Here is an 11,614-nt window from a genome sequence, read left to right on the forward strand (position 1 = left end):
TTTGTTGCTTCTGAGCTAGATGGCCGCTTGTTTACCTTCAAGCCTTTAAGACCCCAGACGCTATATCTTTTGATAGCCGAGCACCATCGGCTCTCTTCGCCACATTCGCTTATGCACCCATTTGTCTTCAGCGATCCTATCATGGAGGTGATCACACAATGATATGATTTTTTGTTGATGCCTGATAACTGATCCCTTTGGCACCTCGTGATCACACAGCCATGCCTGTATTTAGACTTCTATCAATGCCCTTTGCCTCCTAGTTCTTTTCTCTATTTCCTTTTACTTTCCTCTTGTCCCACTATCATGTTCAGCCTTCATTTAGGTTTCATTAATTCCTCTTGGTTACATTGCCCTTGATCAAGCCCTACTGGGCCTCCTACATCCTCCTTGCCATCGATTTCGGATCACTTGTTGTTCCCTTGTCCCTGGGTTTGCTAACACCCACTTCTTTTCCTCTGCCTCCTCCTCTTCCATGCTCCTGCCCCTCCCCCAACCATCAGTCCCATTGTTTTCTCCTCCAGATCATTCATCAACTAGTTTTTTTTTTAATCAACTAGTTTTTAATGACTGCATAATTTACTATCAAATGCATTAGACCCTTTACTAAGCCACTACTTCATGGTTGGCCTTTAAATTCTTTCTAGTTTTTTTTGTCAGGAAACTGGTGAATCTCCTCAGGCAGATGACTTTTTGATAAATCATAAGATATGACATTTTAGGGTCAAAAAGGCTCTGAATATTTTATGGCTCTTGGCACTTACTACCAAATTGCTTTCCAGAAGAACTGTATTAATTCACATGGTCACCAACAATGTAAAAATAACTTACTATGCATGCGTCAGAATTCAATGTCATATATTTCATTTGGCACAAGTTTTCTGCCACCTAGAAGACAGTCGATCTACTTACTGTGTTCTTTTTGCTATAAATACATGTTATTTTTCCTGAAATTCACAATAACAGAATTTTGATACATCTTTTTAAACGTTATTATTACTTATTTTCCTATTTTCACCATTAAAAAAATTTCAGGTTTCTACAATTGCAAAAACTACTGAAGCTTTAATTCTCAATACTGAGATACAAGCCTGATTTTAGGTCAGTATTTTAGGATAGAATGGATCCTAAATGCTATGTAGCTAAAGCATGTAGATAAGATTGAATGCTTTTATAGACCTGCACATATTAATTTTAAAATTAATTTCAGTGAGCTGAATTTGTCTTTTTGATGTTAAAAAAAATCAACTAAATTAACTGTTATCTTTGTCAGTTTTATTACTGAAACAAAAGTGCAAAACGATGCCTGGAAAAGGACGTCACACCTGGTAAAGCAGGTGGTCAGTAAGACAGAGGAAGACCTTCAGTGAATGAATTGACCCAGTGGCTGCAATAATGGACACTAACATGACAAGTTTTTATTTTATTATTATTTTTTATAACAACGATTTTGAGGATGGTGCAGGACTGGGCAGTGTTTCTTCTGTTGTAAATCAGGCTATTACAAATCAGAACCAACTCAAAGACACCTTTGAGAACACATCCTTATCATCTTAATTTATGATTTCAGTGTGTCCTATTTTTTCTGTTTCTTACTGTAAATTAGTATGAAACTGAAAAAAGGTGGGTGATTTACATCCATTAGTTGGTCTAAGGAAGAGAAGACCTGCTTCAGAAAGATTCCAGCGTTGGAATCCCTCTGGAAAAGTTCTGCTTTCTCATATAGGGTCCCCATTGGTCAGAACCAGCCACAAACACTCAGTATGATGAAGATTTTAGTTGTTCAGCCCTTGCTCTACCCTCACTCCCACCCTCCACAGGCTAATCTTATTTAGAGATTTTTTTAAACAACAAATATCCTTCAAATATCTATTTTTATCTTTCTCTCTGCATCACCTAGGGATTTTAGTTGTTGCTATATAGGAAACTACACAGTTTGTTCCCAAAGAAGGCAGGTAAGAAGAATTAACCAAACCATTTTATACTCACTCCCATTGCCTCCTACTTAGATCATCCTCATCATTTCATAAACACTAATTCAAAGAGCACATTGCCCCAGAACTCCCTCAGCTTTCTCCCTATGTGGCATTTACTCAGCAAGTAATGTTTCCCTCTATAGCACCTCTAAAAATGCTCTTGTAGGAGGGAATCAGCCGTTCTGCTATTTCAGCACCTTGGTAGGAAGCAGAACTGGAACTAATGATCTCACTTAGCTCGCATAACAACTCTAAGAGGTAGATAAGGAGATGAAGACCCAGAGACGTGCTGAAAAACTAGCCAGCTATGAAATGGCAACGTCAAACAACCCCTTTGACCTCAAAGCCAACGATCTTTCCCATTCTCAAATAAACGTTGAAATAACAAGCCAGGGGGCCAGCCATAAAGATTAGAACACCTGGGTTTGAATCCTGATTAAATTAACCATGCCATCTTGCCCGTCATTAATCACAATCACTAAAAGCTGTAATTCTTTGCTTACACTCTTTGCTGGTGTTTCAGAAAACTCCCAGTGAAGTATTAACTCATGCAGTATGGTTCCCACACCCGTCATTCAGACAAAACTGTCCTACCAAGCCTGTCAAGCTCATGCTTGCTGCGAGCTTGATTGACTGCAGTGTCCTCGTCCTCCATGTTGTACTTGCTTTATATCTGAAAAATTGGTGAGTCACACCTATTTGTGGCTTTGAGGGCAAAAGGACCTGCCCTGGTGACCTGCTCCATGAAGATCCCAGCTTTGGAAAATCCTACTTGAAGCTGAAGTCCTATTCGGTTATATGGGGTCCCCGTGAGTCCGAATCGACTTGACATTTCGGCAGGAAGCAGAACTTGGACTATGTTCTCATTTAACCCTCCCAACAATTCTTGTGTATCTTGCAATCCAATGCGACTCTGCAGTTCTAGTGAATTCAGAGACCCTCCTAGGTTTGCAGGGGAACTTCACCTAACAGCAGCCAGGCAAACAGGTTTCCTGCAAAGCTTCGCACAGTTGGGTCAGGGTCCCTGCAGAGACAAGACATGTCCATCTCAGATATCTACATTTTTATCAAGACCCCCAGGTGATAGATTCTCAGCTGAATCTTAGGTATAGTCTTATGCATACATTAGAATCACCTGGGGTGCTTGTAAACTTTTAGACCCTGATTCAGTATTATGTGGGTGGAAAGCTCAATTCTCAGCAAGGGGGTTAGACTAGAATGTGCAGATTGTGATGCTGGCCAATGTTTGTTTGTTTTTAGTGAGAAAAGATAGCGATACCATACAGAAATTAATTTGATATGGATCACAGACCTAAACAAGAGTTTAAACGCAAATGTTTCTAGCAGAAAACGAGTAACTATTAACCTTGGGATAGACAAAGATTTTTTTAAATTAAAAGATCATTTTATAAGGGGCTTTTACAGCTGATAACAATCCATACATCAGTTGTATCAAGCATAGATAAAGATTTCTTAAAGGGAAAATAAATCACTGAAAGTAAAAGAGAAATTTTGGTACATCAGATTTCATCAGACTTAATTTTATCCCCTATGACACTATTAAAATGAAAAGGCAACCCACAGGTCCGGATTTCCTGCAGTTGGGGTAGGTTTAGATGGGGGAGGGGCTCCAGGACCCATGTTATAAAGACTAGAGTTGGAGACATTGTTAGGAGCTTGTGTTTAGCTTACCTATCGCTATGGGGTTGATTCTAACTCATAGCAATCCTACAGAACACAGACCTGGCCGTAGGTTTCCTGTAGTATATGGTGAGGGGCTAGCCCCCCACCACTACCCTCGGGTTCAGTAAGCACAATTGTACGGTTGAGATGTATGTAGATTATATTAACGTCATCGAGAGCATGAGCAATAGAAGAGTCAAACAATGGAGTCAGACACATTACATGGTAGCATTGCTCACCTCAGCCCAGCTTGGTGGTCCACGTGGAGAGAGGGGGAAGGGCAGGAGGGCAAAGGGAACAGCGGAGTGAGGACGGGAGAGGAGAGGGGAAAGAGGGGACAGCGACTAGCAACTAGTGAGAGCGACCTCTATTGCTAACCCAGGCCTATATATCTTTGGGGGTTGTGCAAGCCCACTAATTACAGGTAAAGACATATGTCACAGTTAGGGGTTGTGCTATAAGTAATACAATAATGGGAGGGGGTGATCGATCTAGGGACATACACGCAATAGGAAGAGGAGGGATTGGGGGTATACATGTGACAAGATGGGCGCATCCTAGATTTAGGATGGCAGCTTAAATTTGACCTGTTTAAAAAAAATTTTTTTTGACCTGTTTTCTGGATCTCCATATGAACCATTATCAGTAGGGTGTGAACTCCGCCTACAGGAACCAAGCTACTGGTTGCAAGCTTTAGGGAGAAGTAATCCATTGTCTCCAGCAGCAGCGAGCAAGCCCACCCCTGTGGTGTGGGGAAACAGCAGTCTGCCTCCAGGGAGGATGGCTAAGCATCTGACCGGCCCCCCCTCCCCTCCAGTTTCCCAAGGTTGTAATCTTTTTTTTAATTTTTTTAAACATTTTATTAGGGGCTCATACAACTGTTATCGCAATCCATCTTAATGGAAGCAAACTTTCACATCTTGCTCCTGTGAAAGTAGATTAGAATGGTTACATATAGGTGTTTGTAGATAATGTCTGCATGTGCACACACGTTAGTAAAGATATGTGTATTTCCTCTCTGTGTAAACTGAAAGACTCACTAGTACAAAGACTTGCAGGCACCTAGACCTTCATTTCTAATCCTATTCTCAGATCAAAGGAATCTGATGCAGGAAAAATACCAGATGAGCCTAGGACAGCTTGATAGTGCTAGAAAGTAAGTGTCCAAATAGATCCTCAGATGGAGATGTCAAAGTGACACAGAAGCCAACGGAAAGAGATCCCATTGATCAAAGCTGGAGCAAACTGAGCAGCAAACTGAGTATAAATATCAATGAGTCCATCCTTGTGTAAATGAATAATTGACTAAATAATGGACAGAAGAGACAAATTTCTCATGCAGAATACTTCCAAATTATGCAGATACTTTGTCAAGGAGGTGGAAGATAGTAACTTCCCACTTCCTAAGTGTGGATTGCATAGTAATTCCCTTCAAGAGTACAGTATGGAAAACAACTCACTGCCATCGAATCGAGTCAATGCTGACCCAAAGGGACCACTCTGTGGGTTTATAAGACTGTAACTGTTTAGAAGAGTTGACAGCCCAATCTGTCCAGTGGAGCTGCTGGCAGTTTTGAACTGCCGACCATGTGGATCATAGCTCAAAGTGTAACCACTACACTACCAGGGCTTTCAAAAAGCCATAACCCCAGACTCATCATGAGAAAAACACTAAACAAATCCCAACTGATGAGCATTCAACAAAACATTTGGCTATACTCCTCAAAAACTAAGAAAAGCCTGAGAAACTGTTTCACTCTAATGAGCTTAAGGAGCTATGATGAGTAAATGCAACATGGTGTACTGGGTGGGACTGTAGAATAGAATGAGACCACAGAGTAAAAACGAAAGACATGTGATTGAAGAGTGGGTTTCTAAAAATGTATGCTATCAATGGTAACCAACGCACCATACTAATACAAACAAGGGAAAGTAGACTGTACAGCGAACTATCTTCATTATCTTTCTGTAACTATATTCTAAAATAAGGTTACTTAAAAAAAAAAAGGGCAACCCACAGGCTGGGAGAATATATTCACAGTACACAGCGTTTGTGCCTGAAACTGATAAAGAGCTGAATAATAAAAGCAACCATTTAAAAAAAATTAAAAGATCATTTTATTGGGGGATCTTGCAGCTCTCAGAACAATCCATACCTTGATTGTATCAAGCATATTTGTACATATGTTGCCATCACTATTTTCTAAACATTACAAATTTTTTAAAAAGACACACCCCCCCAATTTAAAGAAAATATGAAGACAGACATTTTCACAAAGCAAGGTATGAAAAGTCAATAAGCATATGAAAATAGGCTCAATCTCATTAATCGTTGGGAAATTGAAAAATTAAAACCAGGTCCCATTCCATGCCCATTAACAGCATTAAAGTGAAAGACTGACAGCCTCAAATAGTGCCAAGATTGCCCAACAAGTAGAAAGCTTATACATCACTGAGCGTAAACGGTACAATCACTTTGGGAAAATGCTTGGCAATTTCTTACAAAGTATATCCAGAATGTATACTTGTATTCCCCAAGAGAAATAGTACATGTCCACAAAGACTTGTATAAGACTGTTTATAGCAACTTTATTCATAAAAGCCCCAAACTGGGAACAACCTAAATGTCCATCAACAGGTAAATGGATAGTGTTCAATGGAACCATTCCCAGCAATGAAAACGAACGGATTATTCACAATCAGTATGCATGGATCCAGGAAACCGGTCGAAAGTAGGCAGGCAGAAACAGTACCATTCACTTTAATACCTACGATTATCGAAAAGCCCAATCGGTCAGGGCCGGACTTTGAAAGGAGCACGCGGCAATCTCTTGGGTGATGGAAAAGTTCTAAATCTTGAAAGAGGATGGCCATATAGCTGTTTAATTTACCAAAACGCATTCATTTGCGCGCTATATATAGTTCCATTTTCAAAAATGGATTAGAAAAAGGCTGTAGACGTTGCAGTGACACTCCACAAAGTAAGAAAACGTGTAATAATAGAGCGCTTTAACCTGCAAAACGTTAAGAAACTCAATTCTAATAACGTCTGGTGGGTTTAGGTAACTAAACGGGCACATTAAATTAAAGAGCGCTGCAGTCTTAAATGCCAGGACTAGCCTCTCCACTTCCCCATCCCGCGGGTCCGTTGGTCCTTTCTCGGGTACCTCAAAGGCTGGGACCTCAAGGAACAGCACCCCTGCCGCCCTTTCCTCGTCCTCTCCCGCCCTTCTTCCCCCGGGCCAAATGCTCCCCGTCAAATCTAGCGGTCCCCACAGCACCCAAAGGTCCCACAGGGCCTAAGCCCGCCTGGTCCCAGCGGGAGCGCTCCCACCGCTCCGCCCCTTCTCAGCTCACCTCGCCGACCCGCCTCTTACTTCCTCTCAAGCTCTTGCTGTGAGTCGTCCCTTCGCCTGTCAATCAATTCAAATATCGCACGGAACGAACCAGCCACCAGCCAGCTTGAGCGGAAAGGCCGGGTCCTTTGGCCGGAAGTGTTGGTTAAAGTCCCTCCAATCAGCGGCTCCGTGCGGGAAGTTTGAATTTGGCGGAGTCTCCCTGAACGGCTTGTTGTTGTTAGAGGGGTTTTTTTGCTTTTCGGTTTGTTGACGGCTCACGCTAGGAATTGCCTCAGGTAGGTGGTGGTTGTGGGGCCGGAGGGAGGGCGCGGCGCTGCTTCTGGTGAAGGGTTGGGACGTCTGGAAGGGTCTGAGGACCGGGCTGCGAGCCGGACCCCCTGGGGGACAGCGCCCCGAGGACCGCGTCCCCGCCCGAACCTGAGCCGGTGACTCGGTCCTTCGGGAGAGAGCGCACGCGTTCGTGGCCCTGATCTGAGGAGCAGTCTGTGTCTACCGGAGCGCAATTGGCCTGTGTGGCGGGGAGGAATTCCGGATGAGGACGTTTGCCCTCCTGGGCCCTGACATCTGCTCCTCCTCTCCGGTCGTCACATCTCTGAAAACGCCCCGCGTGCGAGCAAACCTGTGTTTGGCTTGGAGTCCCAGCCCCCCCCCTCCCCGCTGTTAATTGTGCTAATGTGAGCAGTTAATTTACTTCATCTGTACCACGGCGATAATGATTGGGATGAGTAAATTAAGGAGCCCCCCTTCCCGGCTGTTGGGAGCTGTACCTCTGCGGACCCAACACCTACCTGCACGGCGAGAGAAAGGTGGCAGTGGTTTGCATAAAATGTACCGCCTTGGGAACCCTGTGGGACGTTCTGTTCCCGCCCATAAGGTCGGGCTTGACTGAGTGGTTTGGCGATGATTCTACCTTTAGTGTTGGTTCCTTTGTTTTTGCTATGGGTGGTCCGTTCGTCTTTTTAAATAACCTTGTTTTATTTTCGGTCGTCTTGTGAAAGGTGGCAAATCAAACAAGAGAGCCTGATTTTTTAAAATTTTTTTTTTTGAGAGCCTGATTAAAAGGCACAGTCCACCGTCACTGCCCCAGGGCCCTTGAAGGAGAGCGTATTAGCACCCAGGCCGCACATGGGCTCCATTTTTATAGTCTGCAGTTGCTGAAAATCATTTACTGGTTTGATTTGTTGTACGACTTGTGTGCAGGTTTTTGTTTGTTTATATGGAATTTCCTAGTGGGTTTTTTGTTGTTCGTGTTTTAACCTTTCAGTCACTGAGCCTAGAAAACAAAAACTTACCGGCTGGGCTCTTCTGGAGGACCAGTCCTTTTCTCCGGTTGGGTTGGTGGATCTCTACACCAACTGCATAGGTGACACGCTTAGACTTCTCATTATTCTTTTCCTCAGCTGAATCTACTGTTTCTGAGGCCCATATCACTCTCTTTCATGTCTTTTTTCTTTTTTTAAAAATAACTTTAGTACATTCTCAAGAACCTTTCTAAGAAAAGGGTATGTGTTAGGCAAACTATGGTTTCCTTCACGGCTGAAAATATTACTCTGCCTTCCCCAGAGCAGATTATTGTCAACCTCACTAGGGCAAGTCTTCTAAACCCTTTTTTCCCAATCTTGTATGCCCCATGGTCTCTTCATTCTTCCCTTACATGTCCAGTAGGTAGAGAGGTTTTCAACATGGAGCTTCATGTTCCCAACAACCTGCTGGTCCCATGTGCATCATCAATCTGGATGCTCCAAGAGCCAAAGTCCTGGCTAGTAGTTAGTGAAGACACAGCTTCAATACGGTGTCCTTAATGTGCTGTCGGTGATTGATTACATCACAGAATGTGTGGCTCGTCTTCCCCTGTCCGTCCTCCCTTACTTACCCTTAAGTTAGTTCACAAGGTGCAGTCCCCAGACCAGCATCTCATTTACTAATGGTTAAGTACAGCCAGAATGCTTGGGACATATTGTCAGAAGGGACCAGTCTCAGGAGAAGGACGTCAGTGGTAAAGTAGTCAAACAGAAAGGGGAAGTGAGCTGGGTCCACACCAGGATGGCAGCCAGGGGCTCAGGCACAGCAGCAGTGGGGAGAGGATGGCCAAGACTGGGCAGTGAGTGAGTCCTTCTGTTGTGCATGGGTTCACTGTGAGTTGAAACTGCTTGCATGTAAAAACATCAAACATGTCTGTTTGTGAAAAACAGACACCTTGAAACTGGGGGATGGCAAGGCCTACTTTCAGAAGCCAAATCAAGTTTCTTGTCCACACCCCGCCCCAGTGTTCTTTATTTGTTGTGTCCTGCTCCCTCGAATTCCTCTCCCATGCCACAAGAAATGCTAGGAGGATTGCGTTTATCATCAGGGGCAGGTCATTCCTTGGTTTTCACCTATCCTTCATATTCTTTGTCCAGTGCCTTCTATGATAAGCCCCTTGTCAAGCAAGTTCCAGTTCATACCATTGGGTTGATGCCAATGCATAGCGACCCTGTGTTTGAAAAGTGCTCAGGCCTATGCTATCACAACCACTGCCATGTTTGAGCCCACTGCAGCCGCCACTGTGCCTGTCTACCTCATCGAGAGCCTTAGACCCTCAACCAACTGGGATGCTCTTCCTTCTCCAAGGGCTGGTCTGTCCTACTAGCATGTCCAAAATTTCTGGGATGAATGCTCCCATAGCTCACTTCCAACAGTCATTCTGGCAGTACTTTTTCTAAGTCAGATTCGTCCGTTCTTCTGGCACTCCGTGATGTAGTAAATATTCATTCCAATACCATAATTCAAAAGTATCCTTTCTGTTTTTTAGTCTCCCTTTTTCAGTGTCCTGCTTTCACGGTGAGTATGAAGCAGTTGACAGTAAGCGTGCTTTGGGGCAGGCACACCTATCCTCAGAGTTCCTACTGGACACTCCACATAGGTTGTAGTTTCTAGTCTTTTGAGAGCGACCCCCCCTTCTCCAGTGTCACATAGTTTTTGATAAAGCATTTCAATGTTTTTATGTCAACAGACTATGAGGTGGGGCAGGAGGTGAGAATATTGAACGAGAACTTTAATTTTTAAGTAATAAAAACCATGTGTGATAGCCTCCATCTCTCTTTTCCCTGCCCTGACAGGATGGCTTCATCACATTTCGCCAGTCGACACCGAAAGGATTTAAGCACTGACATGATTAGAACCAAAATCGCCCGTAGGAAATCACTGAGCCAAAAAGAAAACAGGCATAAGGAATATGAACGCAATAGACACATTGGTTTGAAAGACAGCAACATTCCAATTTTGCAAGGCAGAATTCTTGCTCCATTAGAAGAGACTTCTCAAGAGCTAGCTCCAGAAAAGGCCAGTGCCAAACCAAGTAAGTAAAGGTTTATTGTTGTCATAAGTCCTTTGAAGAGTGACCAAAAGTTAGTTTGAGGCATGGGTATTTTTTTAAAAAATCCCAAAAAACTCTTAAGCAGAGGATGGAGTTTTGAAAATATTCTGAATCTCTTGGTATTTCTCTACTAATAAATATTTAAGGTTAAGGTTGTGAAATTCCCTTACTCACTGCCATTGAGTTGATTCTGGCGCCGAGCAACCCTGTAGGACAGGGTAGAACCGCCTCTGTGGGTTTCGGAAACTATAATGCGTTACAGGAGTACACAGCCCTGTCTTTCTCCCATGGATTGGCTGGTAGTTTGCTTGAATCGCTGACCTTGATGTTAGCAGTGCTTAGCCCACTATACCACCAGGGCTCCCTGTGAAAGGCTCTAGGTGGGCTAAACCATTCATTTGTGGAGTATTTCAGCACCTTATAAGGAGCCCTGGTGGCAGTGTTGAATCAGATTGGGCTGCTACCTGCAAGGTTGGCAGTTCAAACCCACCAGCAATCCACAGGAGAAAGATGAGGTTATAGGGTCACTATGAATTAGAATCGACTCAATGTCAGTTGGGGAAAGAAGTTGGAAGATGGAAATGTCCTGGTTTGCGTTTTAGGACAATCTATATGGAGCCCTGGTGGTGCAGTGGTTGAGGGTTCAGCTGCAACACCAAAGGGCAGTAGTTCAAATCCACCAGCCACTCCCAGGGAAAAAAAGATGTGGCAGTCTGCTTCCATAAATATTGCAGCTTTGGGAGTCCTGGGGTGGGGAGTTTACTTTTCTGGTGCTTGGATAAAATAAATGTTGTTAAAATAAATCAATAAGGAACGTAAAAATTAAAGAGTTGTGGATCCAAGAATCCATTAAATCATAATAGTTTTCCAATGGAAATATCTTTAGAGAGAAGATCAATCCTTGTACTTTGCCCAGACAGTTTGGGGCCATTAAGTAAAGAACTGGGTGGGGGTACAGGAAAATGAGCTGATACCAAGGGCTCAAGTAGAAAGAAAATGTTTTGAAAATGATGGCAACATACGTACAAATGCGCTTGACACAATGGGTATATATATGTATGGATTGTGATAAGAGCTGTAAGAGCCCCAATAAAATGATTTAATAAAAAAGAAAAAAAAAGATTTATATCCTGCCAAACCCGATAGAACAGTTCCCCCCTCCTGCAGAGTTATTCTGAGTTGGAATCAACTGAATAGCAATAGGTTTGATTACTATTTTCATAGATTCTCTGCAAATTTAA

At 43.1% G+C, this 11,614-nt stretch overlaps 1 protein-coding gene across 1 annotated transcript in view; it reads left to right on the top strand.

Moving 5' to 3' along the window:
• The first annotated feature begins 7,218 nt into the window (after nucleotides 1-7,218).
• The window catches only part of DLGAP5 (DLG associated protein 5), a 45,262-nt gene continuing 40,866 nt past the window's right edge, over nucleotides 7,219-11,614 (top strand). The window contains exons 1-2 of the mRNA XM_013003647.2: nucleotides 7,219-7,293; nucleotides 10,117-10,355. Of these exons, the coding sequence (XP_012859101.1) occupies nucleotides 10,118-10,355 (238 nt within the window). The 5' untranslated portion in view covers nucleotides 7,219-7,293; nucleotide 10,117. The remainder of the gene's footprint in view (nucleotides 7,294-10,116; nucleotides 10,356-11,614) is intronic.

Source organism: Echinops telfairi, unplaced genomic scaffold (assembly GCF_000313985.2).
Source record: "Echinops telfairi isolate 266 unplaced genomic scaffold, ASM31398v2 ScPeMD7_18;HRSCAF=68, whole genome shotgun sequence".
Lineage (NCBI taxonomy): Eukaryota > Metazoa > Chordata > Mammalia > Afrosoricida > Tenrecidae > Echinops > Echinops telfairi.